The sequence below is a fragment of the Sturnus vulgaris genome, chromosome 7, assembly GCF_052056855.1.
Source record: "Sturnus vulgaris isolate bStuVul1 chromosome 7, bStuVul1.hap1, whole genome shotgun sequence".
Classification (NCBI taxonomy): domain Eukaryota; kingdom Metazoa; phylum Chordata; class Aves; order Passeriformes; family Sturnidae; genus Sturnus; species Sturnus vulgaris.
In genome coordinates this window covers 8,676,268-8,695,711 of record NC_142249.1, presented here as the reverse complement: position 1 = coordinate 8,695,711, position 19,444 = coordinate 8,676,268, and the positions used below count along the sequence as shown (strand labels likewise).

The 19,444-nt window shown below is 47.9% G+C and overlaps 2 protein-coding genes across 6 annotated transcripts; both read right to left on the bottom strand.

Annotated features, from left to right (window-relative positions):
- Positions 1-374: 374 nt before the first annotated feature.
- Positions 375-10,505, bottom strand: KMO (kynurenine 3-monooxygenase). Its single transcript, XM_014891725.2, has 15 exons — positions 10,300-10,505; positions 9,114-9,183; positions 7,132-7,229; positions 6,231-6,320; positions 5,991-6,039; positions 5,310-5,397; positions 4,335-4,500; positions 3,750-3,821; positions 2,429-2,550; positions 1,851-1,998; positions 1,388-1,445; positions 1,194-1,276; positions 902-1,003; positions 758-817; positions 375-585 (listed from the first exon to the last, which is right to left on the bottom strand). Exons 1-15 carry the CDS (start codon positions 10,351-10,353, stop codon positions 418-420), a joined length of 1,428 nt encoding a protein of 475 aa, XP_014747211.1. The 5' UTR covers positions 10,354-10,505; the 3' UTR covers positions 375-417.
- Positions 10,506-11,082: 577 nt separating this feature from the next.
- On the bottom strand, positions 11,083-18,169 carry C7H21orf58 (chromosome 7 C21orf58 homolog). Of its 5 annotated transcripts, none has more exons than XM_014891700.2 (9): positions 18,022-18,169; positions 17,715-17,788; positions 16,995-17,052; positions 15,531-15,586; positions 15,017-15,154; positions 14,485-14,599; positions 13,264-13,403; positions 12,695-12,861; positions 11,083-11,991 (listed from the first exon to the last, which is right to left on the bottom strand). In XM_014891700.2, exons 2-9 carry the CDS (start codon positions 17,772-17,774, stop codon positions 11,976-11,978), a joined length of 750 nt encoding a protein of 249 aa, XP_014747186.1. In that variant the 5' UTR covers positions 17,775-17,788; positions 18,022-18,169; the 3' UTR covers positions 11,083-11,975. The 5 variants fall into 5 exon arrangements, with proteins under 5 accessions (XP_014747186.1, XP_088023866.1, XP_088023864.1 ...); XM_088167740.1 differs by having other exon boundaries at positions 16,995-17,119; positions 18,022-18,079; XM_088167738.1 differs by lacking the exon at positions 12,695-12,861.
- Between the last annotated feature and the right edge of the window lie 1,275 nt (positions 18,170-19,444).

Genomic DNA, 19,444 nt, shown 5'->3' with positions numbered 1-19,444 from the left:
CAGGACCCTCAAAATGTTGGCTTGTTTTGCTGAGAGCAGCAGTCTGCAGGCTGGGACACACTGGTCAGGTCATAGAATCACGGTATCATTAAGGTTGGGAAAAAACTCTCAGATCATTGACCATCTAACCATTAACCCAGCACTGCCAGGTCCAACACTAAACCATAATCTCTAAGTGCCACACCTACACAGCACATCCCTTGAGACCAGGCTGCCAAGGTTACACACCTTGGCAGAGGCTTTCTGGACACTGTGCATGTCCCAGGCTCCTCTCACCTGGGAAAGGGGGGGAGAGGCCAAACTGCTTCCAAGGGGCTGCAGGAGCTCCCAAAGCAAATCCCAAGAGAAACAAAATCACTCAGCTGAGCCAACAGTCCGTGCCTTCGTTTTTATTACAACAAGGAGCTCCCCATACATTTAAGCCACTCGTGTGCCAAAGGGAAGATTTCCAATATTCTTCAGACAATGGGACCAGCCCCACAAGTCTTCCAAGCAGAAGTTCAAGTTCCGTGCCAGATGCTTTATCAGCAGGTAGGTGCCGCCCAGTCCTGCTGCTCCCACCACAAAGAGCCCTCGGTTAATTACCTGCAAGCACAAAGAGAAACCCCAAAATCCTCAGAGGCTGGCCCCTGCCCTGCAGCACGGAGCCAAGTCATCACACCTGGCAATATCCCACGCCCACAGCTGAGCAGGGCTGGGGTGCAGGATGCTCCCAAGGCTCGTGGCATGGGGAGGATGGGCAGCAGCCTTGGCCAACCTTTGTCTGCCATTTCCAGCGCTGAAGGGCCTCGTGGTAGCGAATTCTGGTGAAGGTCACCTGGGAGGGGTTGCAGGAGAATGTCACCTCCCCAAAGCCAGGCAGGAGGAGCTCACAGAAGTGGGGAATGACACGCTGGCTTACCATGGTGTACAGTGGGACAATGGTGGAAGGCATGAGGGCGTGGAGAAAGTTGTCTACACGCTTCCGGAAAATGAACCACCTTGAATTCACGTGCTCACGCATCTGCAACAGAGCAGAGCAGCCACCCCTTTGCAATGAGTTTTGTCAGAGCTCTCCTGTGCTTTGCTACTCCTCCCACTGTCCTGGTGATGCAGGGATCTGTGCCTCAGTGGGGCTGCCTGCTGCATGCATCCTGAGAGCAGCACTGTGTGCATGGCCCGTGGAACCACAGCTCTGTGTGGGGCTCACCTACCTCTATGTAATTGTACATGGCTAAATCTGAGATTGCATGGTCGTCTGGCACCCTCAGCCTGGAGAACTCAGGGAGGCAGGCACCTGGGAGAGGAAAGCAGCAGCTCACAGGCAGCTCCCTGCAGGCTATCCAGCTGCCCTCAGGTGCAGAGGGATGTTCCTCTGCTCTCACACATCCCCAGCCACCTCACTTACCTAGGTCATTGTGGAACTGGTCCATCAATTCATCAAAGACCAGACAATCTTCAAAGCCCTGGGAGGAATATTAGGGGGTTAATAGGCATAAAGGAGCCGTACATTCAGGAGAAGTGCTCTCATGGATGCTTAGGTAGTGTAGCTGTTTGGCCCCATTGCAGTGCATGTTCTCCAGGCACTCCCTCTGACAGGGATCTTGAGAGAAATCAGGGGGGTTGCCTTTCCCAGCTGCCTGGACTCCCCCTCCCACGTAGTCATCTGCTCCATGGGAAGGTGGCACCACCACCCTGTCCCCTGTCCTTCCCAGGAGGATATCCTGAAAAGAGCTGAACCCCAGCCAACACAGAGGACATCAGGCTGTGGGACAGGCCAGCCCTTGGAGTTAAACACTAAAACCATGCATTGGTGGGTGAAAGGAGTGGGGTCCCCAGCCAGAGGGACAGGCCAGCCATGAATTACTTACTGCATTCATGCCCTGTCCGTAGAAGGGCACAACAGCATGTGCAGCATCTCCCATCAGCAGGCACCGGGAGGAGAGGTGGTAGGAAGAGCACTTCACTGAGATCATGGCCTGGGCTGGCAGCAAAAAGTAATCGTGCTTCAGCTCTTGCCTTCAGGTAAAACAACAGATTTTGTTGTGTGGGACCACCAGAGAGAAGAGCAATCTGTGCCACATCTGAGCTCAGGAAGCCAGGCCACAGGCACTGTCAGCTTTGGTCTGCAAACCCCTGTGCACTAGGCTGTTTGTGCTGGGAAAAACGTGGAAGTCAACTTCCCCCCTGTCGACCAGATATTTTGTCTGCGGCTTTTAAGTTCTGCACACAACTTGATCAGATCCTCTTACTGTCGGCAGATGTTCGTCAGTGTAGGAAGGACATACCAGAGAATGAGTTTCTCAGTTAACATGAAATCCTGGGATAATTCATTTTAAGAGGAAAGGAAGCTGCCTGACACAGCTGCGACTGCTGATATAATCCAAGAAAAAGCCCATCCCACAAGAGACTTTGTTGATGAGTGAAAAGGGGAGATGAGAACACTTACTCTCCAATGAGGGGAATGGCATCTGGGAAGTAGGTCTGGAAAAAACCCAGCACTTGCTCGCCTGTTGTCAGCTTCTCAAATTCCTCAAAGGGCATGAAAAGCGTGCAGGTGAAGGACTTGTCCTGCCAGCCAGGAAAGAAGGTCAGTAAGAAGCCCAGAGAGCAGAGAGAACACCTGAAGCAGCAGCTCAATGCCCAGCCTGCCACCTGGCAATCACAGTGACCCACTGGCACAGCAAGGGACAAACGTCTGGCCACCCCCTTCCTCATGGTGGGCAGGCACAGGGCAAGCAGAAACAGTGTGTGACTGGCCAGCATGGGCCTGGCTCACTGTCCTGGTGCTCCTGGTGTGCAGTTGATAACATCCAGCTGCAGAGTGCTGGTTTGTGGGGTCTGGCTGGACTCAGGTGTGTGGGCAGAGACAGGTGCCACAGGTACCAGCACTGCGAGCTGGGACTGGCTCTGAGCACCCTGTCCTGCACACCCTTAGGCTGTGGTCAGCCTGGCACAGGCTGGCTGTCCCTCCTGGCTGTCCCTCCTGGCTGGCTGTCCCTCCTGGCTGGCTGTCCCTCCTGGCTCCTTCTCTGGACATGTGCCAATATGTGCCCTGGTGGCCAGGAAAGCCAATGGCACCCGGCTTGTATGAGGAAGAGTGTGGCCAGCAGGACCAGGGCAGTGATTCTTCCCCTGTGCTCAGCACTGGTGAGGTCACAGCTCGAGTGCTGTGTCCAGTTCTGGGCCCCTCAATTTAGGAAGGACATTGAGGTGCTGTAGTGTGTCCAGGGAAAAACAGAGCTGGTAAAAGATCTGAAACACAAGTGCTATGAGGAGCAGCTGAGGGAGCTGAGGGGTGTTGAGCCTGGGGAAAAGGAGGCTCAGTGGACACCTTATCACTCTCTGTGACATTCTGACAGGGGGATGTAGCCAGGGGGGGTCAGGCTCTGCTCCCACCTAACAAGGGACAAGACGAGAGGACACAGTCTTAAGCTGCACGAGGGGAGGTTAAGATTGGATATTAGGAAGAATTTCTTCACAGAAAAGGTGATTAGACATTGGAATGGGCTGCCCAGGGAGATGGTGGAGTCACTGTCACAACAGGTTTTTAAGGAAAGACTGAGGTGTGGCACTCAGTGCCATGGTCTGGTTTACAAGGTGGAATTGAGTCATAGGTTGGACTGTGATCTAGAGGTCTTTTCCAATCGAATTGATTCTGTGTTTGGGTTATTCTGTGGCTCCTGACCCTCCCAATCCCTGCCACCACAGCTGTTCATCCCCACCAGCCCCATCCTGTGCCCCAAGAGAGCATGGCCCTGGGTTAGCACCATGTTGGGCAGTGCAATCATCATGAAGGTGTTCCTCGGCCAGATGTGGAGGTAGTTGGGCTCCATGGCAAACTGAAAGAGAAAGAAAATTGTCTTGTATCCTTAACCTGCCCTGCTCAGCTTCCCCAGCCCAGGCTCTGGCTCCCCTCCACGCCAGCACAACAGTTCCCATGGGAAGGTGAAGACACCACAACTCCAGGGCCCCTTTCTGGTCCCTGATGCTTCAGGGAGACACAGAGCAAGGGGAAGATGAAAGGGTAAGAAATATAGGCAAAAGTCAGATGTTTGCAATTGCTGATGTCCCCACAGACATGTTCCCATACCTCCAGGACCTCTCAGAGCCAGAATTAATCCCACCATTCCTGGACAGGCTCTCTAGGATTTTTGCATGCAGGTACCAACATTGGTCCCACTTTTGGAAGATAAAGAGATCCATGCCTTCTCTTTAGAGAGGTTTAATCCCTTGCCTGAACCCCAGGTGAGAAATTAATTCTTCCAAAGCTGGTATAGCAGAGCAGCAGTGAGAAGGGGGTGGGATATCCAAGCTGTGAAGGTTGTAGGAGCCCCTGGGCCAGGCACACTCACATCTCCATCCTTGGGAGGGATGGTCAGCTCCATGTAGCCATGGGGAATGTACTCGTGGCTGTAGTTAAAGCGTGTTTGCCTCAAGAACTGTTTCCTCACTGTGGAGAAGGCTCCATCACACCCCACAATGAGATCATAGGTCATTTCCAAGGTCTGCTGGTCAGATCTGGAAGCAAGACAGTGCCTTGGATCAATCTGATCTTTAAGGTCCCTTCTGACCCTAATCACTCCATGATTCCGTGGTTAATCCTTCTGTAACTCCAGGCAGCTCAGGACCACTGTGCCCAGAGGATCTGCCTTTTGCAAAATGTGTTAATGATCTTCTAGGGTGAGGGGAGATCAGCTCTCACTGCCTGGGAAGCACAGCATTAGGATAAATAATTATCCTGTAGATTATCAGGCATAATTCTGCCAGGTCTACTCAGCAATGCAGTAAGCACCTTTGGGATAATGCTGCTGTTTAGCAAAGCCTGCAGCACCTGCCAAGAGGATGGGGGGTAGGACCAGAACTTCTGTGAAAGACTGTGAGACAAGGTCATGGAACCACAGCATGGTTTGGGTTTGAAGGGACCTTAAAACTCAGCTTGTTCCAAGGGCAGAGACACAACATTGGGGTGCTCAGAGCTTCACCCAGCCTGGCCTGGAACACTTCCAGGGATGGGGCATCACCAGTTCTCCACCCTTCCTGATGAGCACTCTGTCCCTGAGCCCAGTGCTATGGATACTGGCATGTTTATCCCCTGCACAGACCAGGAAGTGTGTGCCTGCTGCCAGGCTGGGGGTCAGTGAGTTGCTAAAACCTTCCTCAGTCTCCCCATGAATGCTGCCTTGATGTCTCTCCTCCAAAGCTGGCACAAGGTTTTGCCTGCACAGTAGTTTCAAAACTGAGATTGCTCAATTGTTTGCGGTTTTATGAATGATTAAGCAGAAACTAACTGACCACAGTGCTCGATGTCACGCTTGTCCAGGAATTACCTTTTTATGGATAATGTCCCCAGCTCTGCATTGCACCCGAGGAGCTTGTGTCCAAAGAACAGTCTAGTGTTGGAGTACTTCTCAGCAGCTGTGAAAAGAAAAGACAACTAAATGTAGAGGGGTTTAATGTGACTGAAAAAAAACATTTCCAAGAGGTCCCTAAATTATAGGGATTTTTGCTACTGCAGCAAATAATTTGCTGTGTTGTGTGAGGGCCAGCAGGCAGGGGACACTGAGATTGGTCAACTATGGCATAAACTATTTGAAAAATGCAAGGAATCCTGCAAAGATTATTTTCTTCCCATAATGAGATAAGTCATTGCTTTCCACCATCACTCCATTGAAGTTCAGGATGGGATGAGGTGCCTGCAGTCAGTGGGGAATTTCCACAAATTTGGTCTACTCTGATTACATATTTGGCCACAGAGCTCCAATTTCCATTTGTCTCTGTACAAGCAGAGGTTATGGAAAATGCCACAAACCATGACAAGGCTGAGGAGGTGTCTCCTACTTCAGCTGGGAAACAGCACAGGTTGTCTTTTCCTCTGCTAGTTCAGGTTTGCACTTTCTGAGATCTGGATAAGGGAGCTTGGGGCTAAAAGTCTTCTAGTCATGGGGCAAACCCTAAATCCCCAGCAAAAAGTGTGTTAGAAGAATTTGCAAACAGAAGTGACAACCTACCTGTCAGCAGCTCTTTGTTTAAGTTTGCTCTGTCCACAGAGAGAATGTACTGCAAGGCAAACAAAGGGGAATTCAGAAAGCTTTGCTGAAAGACACCCTGCATGGCCAGACAGGACACCCTCCCTTCCCAGTAATCCCCTTCCCCCATTCCCTCCAGCCTCTCCCACATCCACGAGCCCCACACTGCCCATGACAAATGCTAACAAAGACCTCTTGTGCTCTGCAAAGCATCTCCAGTACCTGGTCCTTCTTCCCATAAGGAATGGAGTATTTTTTCCCTGAAGGTGTGTGTATTCTCCTTGCCCGCATGGGAATGCCCTTGGCCACAATCTGAAACAGAAGGGAACACAACCCACACTTCTGGCCAAAACTGTGGGTTTTTACTACAAGTTACCAAGCATCATCCCCTCACCCAAGCACTGCACTCGAGGAAGAATGGGGGGCTCTTTCCTCACACATTTGCAATCACCAGGGAAAATTTTAACAGGGCTGTCATGTCAGTTTACTACAGTTTACTGATTACTTACAAGCTCATTCTCATAAAAATCAGAGGGAAGTTGTTTTTGGATAGAAGGGACATGAAAAATCCCAGAGTGCTGGACAGGGCAGGGGATGAAAGCCCAATTATATCCTGGGACTGGGATGTGTGTTGTCAAAGCCTGGGCTCCTCTGCAGGGATCCAGGGAGCAGGAGATGCCACCACTGCCAACAGCTGGATGTGAAATGGTGGTCAGTACCCTGCAGAAGAATGCTGGGCTCCCAGCCAAGCCTGCTGGGCAGAAGGCATTGTGGATGGATTTCAGGGGTCAGCCCAAAGATCAAGGTTTTCTGGGAAAATACAAATCTGGGCATGTCAGTGGGGAAAAACAGCTGCCTTTATTGCATCAGCTCTTTTGGGAGTCCATCCACTCCTGCCCTGTTTGCCCTCTTCTCCAGGAGGGAGGGGAGCACGGCAGGCAGGTAAACACTGAAAGGTGCTTGGTGTCCCAGGGAAGCACCCACTGCCAGGAGCACAGCCCAGCTGCCTGGGATGGGGGAAATCCTGTGCTGTGAAGCAGGGGAGAGCCAGTGGCTGGGACAGGGCAGGAAAGGACAGGGCACAGAGACAGAGCCCCTCTGCTAACAGCATGTGCCAGGGTACCTGCTCCTCCATCCCCACCGCTCGCAGCGCTTGGCGGCCCCTGTGAGACAGGGCCAGGTTGATGCTCCTGCCACGGGCAAAGCTGGACACTCGGATATCTGCAGGGCAAGAACAGCTGGTTATGGGGACAGCGATATCTCAGTCACAGCGTGGCTTTCAGAAATCCATCTATGCCACTAGAGTAGGACCACAGCTGGTCTGTGGGTTAGAGAGGGTTAATGAATGAGGTTTGTTTTGAGAAGTATTCTCTGACCAAGGCTGTTGGCCTGGAGACCAAGAAGAGAAGAAGAAGAAGAAAAGCAAGAAGAAACCTGCAGTTGGGAAAGTATTTTTTTTAAAGTTTTGTGGAATACAGGCGTAGATGGTTTTACACCAATTAACATTATGTTGATCTATTGTAGCCAATGAACAAAGTGTGAACTGTGTAGAGGGTATAAAGACAGTGTGCTGTTGTAATAATGGAATATTAGCCTTCTGAAATGTAGTGTGTCTATCTGTGTGCTGTGCCTGCCTCTACAGCAACGTGCCATGATGGATAAACCACTTGCAGAAAATCTGTTCCACATTTGCTTGTTCCTCCCTGGCAATAAATTAGAAAAGGCAGCAGTGGATTGTTAGAGATTAACACAAAACCATTAAATAATGCTTTGGTTTAGCTATAATATTTTCTCTTAAACTGTGCCTTACTAATTACTCTTCATAAGACAGTGCCTAAATGAATAATTGAGGTAGGATTTTGTAGGTTTTGCCGAATTAATTTAAATTGTCCATGGAGAACTTTGGAGGCTTTTTCTAAACACTTTAAAATCTGAATTAACAAAACATACGGAATATTAAAATTACAGATACATTCAATATGACTTAGTCAACGAACCTTTGGCACAAATTTGTCTGCTAATATCCCACTAGTAAGCTCTTGGAATTGCTGTGTGCCCTCTGTGCTAACCTTCCAAAGAACATGTAAAGAAACTATTATGTACTTCCTCCTGATGTCCATTTGAGCCTGGTGAGGGGAACATCTCCCTGCAGCATCAGCAGGTGGGGTAGGGGTGAGTCCAGCCAGGATCCTCCATGCCAGGGAAGGCTGGATCCTGACAGCACCCCACGTGCCAGAGGGTCCATTAACATTAAGAGCCATTTCCCCTCTAAATGGAAAAGGCTGAGCAATGAATGCCTGTCAGGTTCTGCTGAGATTGATGGTTTTTGGGGCATTGGCCTGTTCCTCCTCTGAGTTTCCTCATTTAGACTCCCTGTGCTGTCTGGCCAGGGCATGGGGCAGAGCCTCCTCCTCCCCACATGTACATCAGTGTAAGCAATGGGCCAAAAACCAGAGTGGCACGGTAGCATCCATCCAACTCAGAAGGCAGCAAAGAACAATCAGAGGCTTTTTGAAGCTGTGGAACTTCTGGCAGCTGTGAGCCACGCAGCAGAACTGCCTGTTCTGATGTCTGTCAGGGCTGGATGAGTTACTGCAGGGTCAGGCATGGCTCCTGCTTCCCCTCACTGCACACTTGAGTAATTTCACTTTCCAGGGTATCATTCCCACCTGCCACTCAGCTTCCCACCTCTGCCAAGGTTTTCTTTTGTCTGCCAGCTGACAGATACTGAAGATGAACAATTTCTCTGCCTTTGAGCTGGTGGCTTGGCTCTAAATCCTAATTTCTCTTTTGTGGTGCCTTGTGGACCTGGAGGCTCCATCTCTCCTTCTTATTCAGCACTGTACTATAATGCTTCCTGCAGAGACCAGGCTTCAGAGGTGAGGATTTGAATCAGTGTTTAAGCCAAGAATATAAAAAGGGCATAATTTTAGTAGCTAAAGAGTGGGTTCCCTCCACACAAGTTGAACTTCAAATAAATGCTCCTCCCTACCACAGGAGCTAAAGAGGAGAGAGAAAAGAACATCCCCAAACTGCCACTCTCAGATTTCATTATTTTCTTACAGTTTCAGTGAATTCACACAGCAATGATCAGGCTGACCTTACCTTCTCTGGCTTCATAAACATCAACATGGAAACCTCGTCTAGCAAAGAAACAGGCATTTAATGCACCCACCTACAAGACAAGGACCAGGAATGGTGCATGAAGTATTTCAGAGGTCACTACTGACATGCATCAAAGGAAAGAAGTGATCAGGGGATGCAGTTCAGCATAAACAGAGAGGTCCTTTGACCAAGAACCTTAAAAGATTTTTTACTGAAGAGCAGTCCTCTGGCAGCCCTGTATGTTTGCAGTCTCCAAGACAAAAGCCACTCATCAAAACTCTTTTTATAAAGTCATACTAAGCTCTGGCTTGTTTACACACAACAATGGAGTGTAGCAGGGCTCACCTCTTCAGCCAGAGGCAGCAGGAGCTGGTGTAGGCAAGCTCCCAGCTCCTCTCTGGACTGTGTTTACCTTCCTCACTAGAATTCAGCATTCCCTTAGGAACAAAGTGAGGGAGAACAGTACAAATACCTCCTATTTATAATTTAAATAATTTTTAAATTTTAATTTCCATTATGAATGGTTGTCAGAACTGCAGCCTCTTCTGTCATCACTCTTTTCCAATAAGCTAATGTCCAAAAAGTCAAGAGAGAGATGTAGGTGTGGCAATTCCCCAAGCTGCCACAGAATCACAGACTCACAGAATGGTTTGGGTTGGAAAGGATGCTAAAGATCATCTTGTTACAACCCCCTGCCATGGGCAGGGACACCTTCCACTAGACCAGGTTACTCAGAGCCCCATCCAGCCTGGCTTTAGTGTCACCTCTCTGCAAGTAGCAGTGGATGAAAACCTTTCCCAAACAAAAGTGGCCAGAGGAAGGCATTTCCTCTCCACCTGGCATTTACCAGTCTCAGTTCTTGCAAAGCATTTCACCTTAGAGATTTGGTTACAGCCAAAATCAGCCAGGGGACAGGGGAACCTGGCAGCCCAAACAAGGACTGTTATTTGGTGTTATTTAGTGTTATTTAGTGTTTATTTAGTGGGCACCGCTGCTCCACCCACCACCCAAACCCCTTTGTCCCAGAAAAGGACAGGAGCCTCCCACAGCAGGAACTCAATCAACCCCATCATCTGACAAAGGAATGATTTCAAGAAAAACTTTCACCCCCACATTCAAGCAGTGTTTTCACAGCCCCAGCTCCCCAGCAAACACAGTCATGCAGCAGCTAAATGGCATTTCCTACCAGACCACCACCAATAACAGCGACTCTTTTTCCTTGTGGGTCACAGGGCTCCATGCCAGCTCAGCCCTGGGGTCTCAGATCCTTGATCCCTGGGTCTCTGATCCCTGCTCCCTGGGTCTCAGATCCCTCTGCTTCTCCCCAGTCCCACTGCCCTTGCCAGGAGTGACTGTGGGTGGCTGAGTCATTCTTCTCCCCCGGTTCATATTAAAGTTTAACTCCCAGCCCAGGGGCTGTCAGGGAGTCAGCCTGGCTGAGCCCGAGGTGTTATTCAGTCAGGCTCTATGCAAAGGCCTCTTTTGGAAATTGCAGAGCAATCCTGCAGTCTCCAAAGAATACACACAGAGCAGAGGAGAACTTGCATTGGCCAGGCTTTTGCTGGTGCTTCACTGGGATGTCAACTGCAGAGGCATTGGTGGGACGATGGGGAGTGACTTCTGGAGGCTCACAGACTCTCTCCTGAAGGTGGGATGTGAGCCACACTACTTGCCCAGGAGCCTCATCCCATCCCTGAGGACATCTTTCATCCAAGGAAGCTGTGTGTGACTCGGGCATTTTGGGGTGTGATGCTTAGGAGAGGCTCTATGCCTACTCTATGCCTGCTCTTTCCAGGACTCAGATGAGGCTGTGAGGAGACATCTCTGCAGGCATTATTTCACATGTCCATCCTTGGCAGGAAATGCTCTACTGAGCCAATGCTGCCCACAGTAAGCATTGAAAAGGGAGGAGCCAATTAGGGCCAACATACAATAATTAAACAGCAAACAGTGAAACTGCAGACATTCATATGACAGAGCACAATTTATTGCTGAACCCGCTCAGAGAATAGTTAAGGTCAGAAAAGCCCTATAAGAACATCAAGTCCCAGCTGTTAACCCAGCAGTGCCAAGCACACCCCTAAGCTGTGACCCTAAATGCCACATCTCTGTGGCCACCAGAGACCTGCAGGGACGGGGCAGGACTCCAATGCTTCCCTGGGCAGCCTCTTCCAATGTCTCACAATTGTTTGCAGTCAAGAATTTCCTCCTAATATTCAATCTAAACTCCCGTGGCACAACTTGAGGCCCTCTTTCAGGTAGTTGTAAAAAGTGAGAAGTTGTGAGAGCAATAAGAATCTCAAAGACTGCAGAGCAGAGAGGGCAAAGAGCAAGGTAGGTTTTACATAGTAAATACATTATTCATTAATTGTTTTTGGAACACAGACAGCACATGATTAGCTTCCAGCAGTGACAGTTACTATCTTTTCTTCATTCTAAACAAAATTTAGGTCCCTGGGTTTTCTTAATCAGACTCACTCACAAACTGCACCAGGCAAACCCAGAGTACAAATGTTCTCCATTTTAAAAGCAGAAGGTGGGAAGGTACTGAGAAAATGCTGCAAAATCATTGTTCACCTTTCCATATTAAGCAAAATCAGGCTGCTGACAGCATGAAAAAATGCTGCCTGATAAAAACTCTGAGTGAGTCTTTTAAGAAGTTGTAAATAAAACTAAAAAAGAGCAAGATAAACATGGGCATGGATTAAAGCCTGCCTCTGAAAACTAGTGGGAAAAGGAAAGGAGGGAAAAGCGCTCGATTTACATTGCTGAAGAAAAAGACATGTCAATGGCTGAGGAAGAACATCAGGATTTTATTGTTTTTAGAAAGGCAATGGTCCACTTGCAGAGGATCCTGTACTCTCAGTGTGTGGGCCACCTGCAACAAGAAAAATGGGGTTATTGTGTTTAGCAACAGCCAGTAGTGCTGCAGGTGCAAAAAGATGTGTTTGTTCTCATACCTTGTGGTGGAAGGCAGCTAAAGAAGAGGAAGAGCACAGTTTAAAGGCCATGACAAGATCTACTGATTTCTGCAAACAGTGAATTGCACTGATCCTGACAGGAGCCAGGAGTTCTTTACTGGTTCAGATTACAAACCCGTGTCAAGGGGAAATAGGTAGAAATGTTCATCCCTTATAATCCCATTAGGTAAATAATCTGTTCAGGAATTCAAATCCTCTGCTAAAGAGGGCTGTACAGACATCCCTGCCAGCAGGTCACCCGTGCCCAAGGCTGCAGCTGCCTCCGTCCTGTTCTCCTGTTCACTAAGGTTTTTTATTTCCCCAGGAATTTCTGATTAGTAAATGTCCCAGCAGTGCTTTAAGAACATAAATCCTGCTGGGAACCTCAGCCAGAAGGTAAAACACTTCTCCCTGTGCCCCCATTGGCCTCATTTAGCAGGTGACTGCTGGGTTCACAGGGAGACCCAAATCATGGGGTGAGAGCCCCTGCAGAGCAGAGCAATGATCTGTGTCATCCTCATCCTCATCCTTGTCACATCCCCAGGTTTATTCCACCTGGCCACCCCACCTGGGCAGGGAGAAAGGGCTGCAGGTGCATGGCATGGCTGCCTGCTGACTTACATAGGCTGGGCAGAGCTGCTGGTCCAGTGCTGTGCCATGGATGGGGACAGGAGGCTCCTGGGGGGCTCGGGGAGCACCCCCATGGGAGGGTAATGGTGGTGGTGGTGCACCACAGGTGCCTTGGGCCTGTCTGCTCTCACAGCCAGGGGAGCAGCAGGCTGCAGGTCCTTGTGGGAGAGAGACAAAGGGTGGCTGCAGAAACCTGTGCCCCCACGGGGTGAGGTTCCACCCAGCCACCCCTTGGGAAAAGGAGAAGCTTTGGGATGTGTCTGGAGAAGAGTCTGCAGGTTCCAGTACAGAAGGTCCAAGAACATGTGGTGACTTACACATTTCACCCAATGCTCAGACCCCACTCCCTCCAATCTATTCCACTGGTGTCAGGGAAATGCAGAATGACAGGGTGGCCTGGAGAGGAAGGTGGGCATCAGGCCATGCTCTTCCCCTGTCATCTTTCCTCTGGTGCAGCCCTCTGTCTCTCCCAGCTCTTTCTTTGTGTGTTTGTGCCCTTGCAGGGAGATGAGGCAGTGCCTGCTGTGGGCAGGGATGCTCTCCAGGCCGGGTGTGGTTACCTGCTGTGTGTGCTGGGGCAGGGCAGAGCTGGCTCCCCCAGGCTGTGTGAGCATTGCCAGTGGCACAGCCTTCAGCATCATGTTCTGCATCATGATCTGGTGCATCTGAGCATTCTGCATCAGCATCATCTCCACCATATCTGGCAAGAGAAGAAAACAATAAGCTTTCCCTGACTCCAGCTCCTGGCTGTGCCCTCCCTTGTCCCAGATCATTGCTTTCCATGTGAGAGGTTTCCTCAAATTTATGTGATATTGCAGTGCCACCTTGAGAGTCCACTGGCTCATAGAACTATAAAGGTTAGAAAAGATCTTTAACATCATCAAGTCCAACCCTCAGTCTGTCATTTCATGCCCATCAAACCTCCTTACACGATCTCTGGGATCCAAAGGACTTGTGCAGTGTAAATAACTGGGGAGAAGTGAAGAGGGAGAGGTGAGAAAAAAGAGAAGGGGAAAAAGCAATGAAGGCAACTCTCATTTCCCTTTTTACTGATTATACAAAAAGTAGTTTACATGTAGCAGCTTCAGAGAAGTCATGAATGGATTTGGACTATTTTGGTTATAGAAATAAACTGTGATTCAAAAATCCAGACACTTAGATGAAGTATGAGCTGAGAAATACTGCAGTTTCATCACTGAGGATTCCTGTGTGGGATGAACCTTTGGCTGAAGGCTGAGCCAGGGAAACTGTCCCAGGTTTTAGTTCATGTATTATTTCACAGTAGCACCCACCTATGTTTAGAAACAAACTCTTCTATTGGCATTGCACTATATTTAGAACAACACTTTCAGATGTTCTGTCTCGTTTCCAAACACAGGGCACAAATAAAAGCCTGAGGAGATCGAGCAGCAGGTTAGGAAGGAACAAAAGAATAAAGCCAGATTTTAGAAGCCTTTTTGCTAATTCTGGAATCATCCATGGGCAGGAGTTTGACTTTGTTGATATTACTCAGTGCCGTGAGTTGGAACTGTTTTGCTTTCCCAATCTTCCCTTGAGTTTGTAGTTCCTTTTTCTTTAGTTTGAGTTTTGTGAGCCTTTCACAACTGGTCCCCACATGCTACTTACAAAGCACAACTCCCAGAGCTCCACCAGCTCAATAAACACATCACTAATTAGCTTGGACACCATGGCATGACCCCTTCCCTTGCCATGGCACCTGCCCTGCCCTCTCCAGGCCTGGTGACAGGAGGTGGATGGATGCTCTCTGGAGGGTTTGTTACCTTCTTTAATGCTCCCAGAGCGGGGGGCAGCCAAGGGCAGGGCTGGGGGAATCTGTGTGATCACAGGGGATGGCTGGGGCAGCTGCTGGATGATGGTGGCAGGCTGAGCTGGCACCTGGAACAGGAAGGGAAATGGAGAAGTCAGGGCTGGTTTTGGCCAGCTCCCCCATCTGCATCATGTGCCTAGGCTTCATGAAACTCTGGGGTTCTTGTGGAGAAGCTGCTGAGGGTGTGGGCTGCATGAGCAGGCAGTGATGTGCATTACAAAGTGGCTGAATGGCCAGGCTGGAGTGTGGGCAGCCCTGCCACTCCTTTTGCCATCTTGTTCCAAGGGCAAATCATTCCCATTGTTAATTGTGGGCCTTATTTGCAAGATGATTTGCCCTTAGGTTTCACTGCAGGCAGCAAGGGTCCCATAAAAGAGCAAGAGGCATATCTTCCCTTTCTGTGGGATGAGCAATTCCATACAGCTCCCAAATATCAGCTCAGACTGGCACAGTGCTAGTGGAGTTTTCTAGGAGACAATCCTCACTGTCTGCTGGATAATCCTTGGTGGCTCCACTTGGGAATCTGGAAAAGGGATCTGGTAGACTTGTGGGAGGGCAGCTCTGTGGTCATATCCCCCAGGTGGTGCAGGTGGCTGGGAAAGCTCTTCCAGAAGGTGCTGCTCCTGCAAGGTCAAGTATTTTCTTAAAGAAAATCTGGTGACAGCAAGGCAGACAGTATGGCTCTGCTCTCTGGACTAAATGGGATTAGCCCCTGGGAATCTGCAGCAAGGGCACTGCCAGTTCCTGCATAAGGATAAAGCAAGTTTTCCTTCTCACAGATCTTGAAGCATAAGCAAAAGGGATTGGAAAAAAAAATGTGCAGAACGACATGCCAAAAGTCTGGGAGAACATTTCCCTGATTAGCTGGCCCAGCCTTTATATTCCAAAGCATCAGAGCACTAAATCCTGCCCAGCCCCAGAACTAAAGGACAAAGAAAAGCACAGAAGCCACATCAGCAGTGGATGTATCTGTTACTTCTGGCCAGAGAGGGCTCTTACCCTAAGCTCCTGCAGCAGGTCTTTCCTGTGCCTCAGGGCACTTTGGAGCACATTCCCTGGAAGAGAAAAAGTCCATTATCTTCCCAAAGGATCCCAAAGACAGAGCTATTGCAGCACCTGTATTATGATATTAATTGGAAGATGTGTTATTAGATTATTAGCTTGATGTTGCACAAAGGTAAAGCCTCGTAAAAGGTTTACCTTATAAAGTAAGGTAAAGGTTTACCTTTAAAAAGGTTTACCTTATAAAATAAAGGCCTTGTAAAATCATGGCTCAGACCTGCTACCTTGGCTAAGCAGAAAAGGACTGTGGGAAAGGGACTCAGCTGAATTAGAGGTAGAAAACCAAGTTATATAACCATTACATGTGCACATCATCGTGTATGGTGATTGGTTGAATTATGTTTATGTTTTAAAACTATGCAACTGGTCTAAATGCTTTAAAAGCTCTGTTTTTTGCAATAAAGAGGCTCTCCTTTGCACCTGCCTGGGGACTCTGTGTTGCTCAGCTTGAGTTCTTCCACAAAAGGCTTGGGCTACTTTTCTTGTGAAATCCATGTATGGATAATGACTTTATGCCATGTGCAGTCACAGCTGTTCAGCAGCTCTACAAAGGCAGAACACCTCTGAAAATAAACTCTTCAGATTGCTCTCTAGAGCCCCCTTTTAACCTCCTGGTTTAAGAATCCATTTCAGAAAGCTTCTACATATACCCATGCATTCAGAGGATGACTGTCTGTAGTAAGAGCTCAAACAAACTCCAGTTTGAATGTCAGCTTTTCTATTTTGTTCTGAATCAACTTCCTTTTCAGTTCATCCCACACATGGTTGATTTTGAACTCGCTTGGAATGAAGAAAAGCAAGAATGCTTTCAGATACTATGGAGCCATGCTTGGCATCTGCTCTGGAAAGCACCATTTTGTATTTTGAAACCATAAGTAGTTATAGAGGATTTTTTAAACTTTTTGGCCACAGCATGAGAAGATTCCAACTATTTGTGCACCAGGTCAATGAACAGGAGCCCACAGTACAATCTAGAAATATCACAGAGCTTCCACTGGTAGCCTTGAATCCATAGTTAATATAAACAGAGCATGTGCCATACAAAGAAATGAAGTGTTCCTCCTGCCTTTCCAGAATCCCCAAAGCCAAGCAAACAGCTGGACTACAGCAGGGGCTCACTCCTAGCTGTAAGAGCTAGGATAAAGTGGATCACCATCAGTTTGCTCCAGCTGAGCCAGCAGCTGCAGCTGAGAGGCTGCAGAGGATACCTGGGCAGGTGCTCAGCTGGTTGTTCACTTCCCTCAGTCAGGAAAAAAACAGCTGAAGAAATTCAAAAGATAAAAAGCAGCTAGCTCACAGATAAGGGAGGAGAGGGGATCATCTCCTGAGGAATTTATGTCTGAGAACATAAGCAAGCCCTTTCTAAAATATGCCTATAATTAGAGTAAATGCTTCTCTTACTTGCAGCTGGGAGAGACAACTCCATCTTCTCGAGGTTCTCCTGTTCATTTTCTAGTCTCTGTTGGCAGAACCATAACCAGAACTGGTTATAAGTCAGGCAGAAAAGCTCGCAAGGATTTCCAAGCCTATGGCACAGGTTTGGGATGGAAGAAATAGAGCAGAAGTGGAGAAAAAATGGTGGTTCTTAAAGCAGTATGAAATGTCTCATTACCAATCTAGTTACAGTAAAGAATAGTCATGCTTCCAACTGCCCAGGCTATTCCAGACCTTAAAATTGATAGTATGGTGAATCAGGAGACAATACATAATTTATTTTGTAGGGTAGAGAGCTGCATCATGTGGAGAATTTGATAATGTTCAGTTTGGGCTTGCCTGATAGTCCAAGATCTGGACTCTTGATCCAGCAAAGGTCTGACCAGGCAACACATCTTATGTGAAAGCAGACATGAAATTGCCTTTAAACAATCTGAGATTCTCTTTACCCAAGATTTACTCCTAAACTTTGCTGCTCATCCCAGTTCAAACTGGCTTTGAGCCAACTGGTGACATCTCCCATAAAATCAAAGACAATTTAATTTACTGTAGGTGCACATAAACTTCTACAATGTTATTTAAGGTACTCCTCAGTGTATCTCAGTGGAGTTATACTATTTTAAAATACAGTGTTAATGCTTAAACATGCGAGAGCAAAAAGCAAAGCAAGGAGAATTACTCCCTTACCTTTTCTAAGAGTTTGAGTTTCAGTCGTGTCAGGTGATCCACCACTGAAGGATCTGCCATTATCTCCTGGAAGACTAGGCAGGCAAAAACAGGTTAAAAAGCTGAACAGGTAGGTAGGTTCTCAGTGCTCATTTTTTTCACCTTCACAATCTTAATGGAATAATTCCTTTCTTAGAAAGCAATAGTAGAAGATGAGTAAAAATTGAGAGGAGCAGATAAAAGATTCAGTTTCACTTCCAGGTAAAAATGAGTACAGGCATTCACAACGTCACAGACACAGCTTTTCCTGCCATTTCTCTCAACATACTTTTGTGCTGCAGGTTGTGATGCTCACAGGAAGGCAACTGAGACTGAATATTTATTTGTCTGTTCCTAATGGTTGCTACCCTTCCCCTGGCACCATCACTAAGCCTGGCCTCTGTGTTGTTAGAGCCTTCTAATTAGCTCAGAGGTTTGTGCCTGTGACCTGGTTGCTAAGTTTAGAGTGTCAATAAACAATCTCCAGGCAGAGAAGCTTGTGTACCTTTGGTAAAGGAAATGCCTGGCACATTAGTGGGCAAGAAAAAACGAAATAAAAGCCAGTGGTTCATTAAAACAAGCCTGGTGCCAGTGGTCAGATTGTGATCTTGCTGATTGGTATCTGTTTATTCCACTATAAGGGGTCTGCACACTTTTGACATAACCCTTTACATGAGTTGTTATTACCACACAGTAACAAAAAAAAATGAAGGAGCATACCTGGGACTCATCCCTGGGTAAGCCCAAGAGCAAAGAGGCTATGGTGCAACATCTATTTAGTTAAAATCTCCCAAGAAACCTGTGGAATGCCTCCCTCTCCCAGCAAAGCCCTGCTGGCATAAAAACAGGGTAACATTTATCAGTGACATCCATAAAATGGGCACCAAGGCAAGAGAAAAAAAAGCCAAGTAACAGGCACTCCTTCTCAGGATCATATTTTAAGCCCAGCACAGACAAGTTACAGCCCCTTCCTCACTCTCAGGCTACAGCAAAACTGCAGCAGAGCCACTGCTGGCAGCTGGAGCAGCTCAGACATGCTGTGTGAGAGCAGCACAGATCACCTGCCCTGGCTGTGACCCAGCCCTAAAAATACACAGGCTGGAAGTCACTGGAGAAATTAGGAAAACTAAGGTGCAGGGATCCCTAAAACAGCTGTGTATTAGCGTTTTGTTTTAGTTTGATTTTTTTTGTTGTTTTGGTTTGTTTTGGGGGGTTTTTATTGGCTCAGTGAAAATGGAATTTTCAATTTTGCATATTATTTGATTTTCCCGGGTGAAAGCAAAATAAAAACAAATTTACAGCTGTCACTCCAAAGCACGCTTTGTGCAAAAATGCTCATTTTTGTACTCATTTTCACTGAGCCGAGGATACTTCAAAACTCCCAAACTTCAAAATTCCAACAGCTGTGCTGTGTCAGAGCTGGGGTTCAGCTTCCTCTGGCAGGGCTCTGTGGTGAATGGCAGAGATGACAAGCCACAACAGAAAATCCTCTCACCTGCCAGCAGTTCTCCTGGGAAACCACTCTGAGTCCATTTCTGTACTTTGAAACCCCAACAAGATTTTTCTCTAACATCTTGGACTCCTTCATCTGAGCAGCTGCAACAGCCTTTGACAAGGAGTTTCCTAATTATTTTAACCTAAAGCATGAGCCCAGTTATGCCTGTAAACTACAAAAGTACAGTTTGCTTCTCTGCTGGGAAAGAAACCTCCCC

Excerpts from the sequence above, each read along its gene's own strand:
- C7H21orf58 (XM_014891700.2), bottom strand. The coding sequence starts at position 17,774 with ATGGCAGATCCTTCAGTGGTGGATCACCTGACACGACTGAAACTCAAA. Across the intron at positions 13,404-14,484 it reads CTCTGGGAGCATTAAAGAAG|ATATGGTGGAGATGATGCTG; the intron begins GTAACAAACCCT and ends TTCTCTTGCCAG. Across the intron at positions 12,862-13,263 it reads TGCCCCAGCACACACAGCAG|GACCTGCAGCCTGCTGCTCC; the intron begins GTAACCACACCC and ends CTCTCCCACAAG.
- KMO (XM_014891725.2), bottom strand. The coding sequence starts at position 10,353 with ATGGAGCCCTGTGACCCACAAGGAAAAAGAGTCGCTGTTATTGGTGGT. Across the intron at positions 6,040-6,230 it reads CTTATGGGAAGAAGGACCAG|TACATTCTCTCTGTGGACAG; the intron begins GTACTGGAGATG and ends TTTGCCTTGCAG. Across the intron at positions 2,551-3,749 it reads TGATTGCACTGCCCAACATG|GACAAGTCCTTCACCTGCAC; the intron begins GTGCTAACCCAG and ends CCTGGCTGGCAG.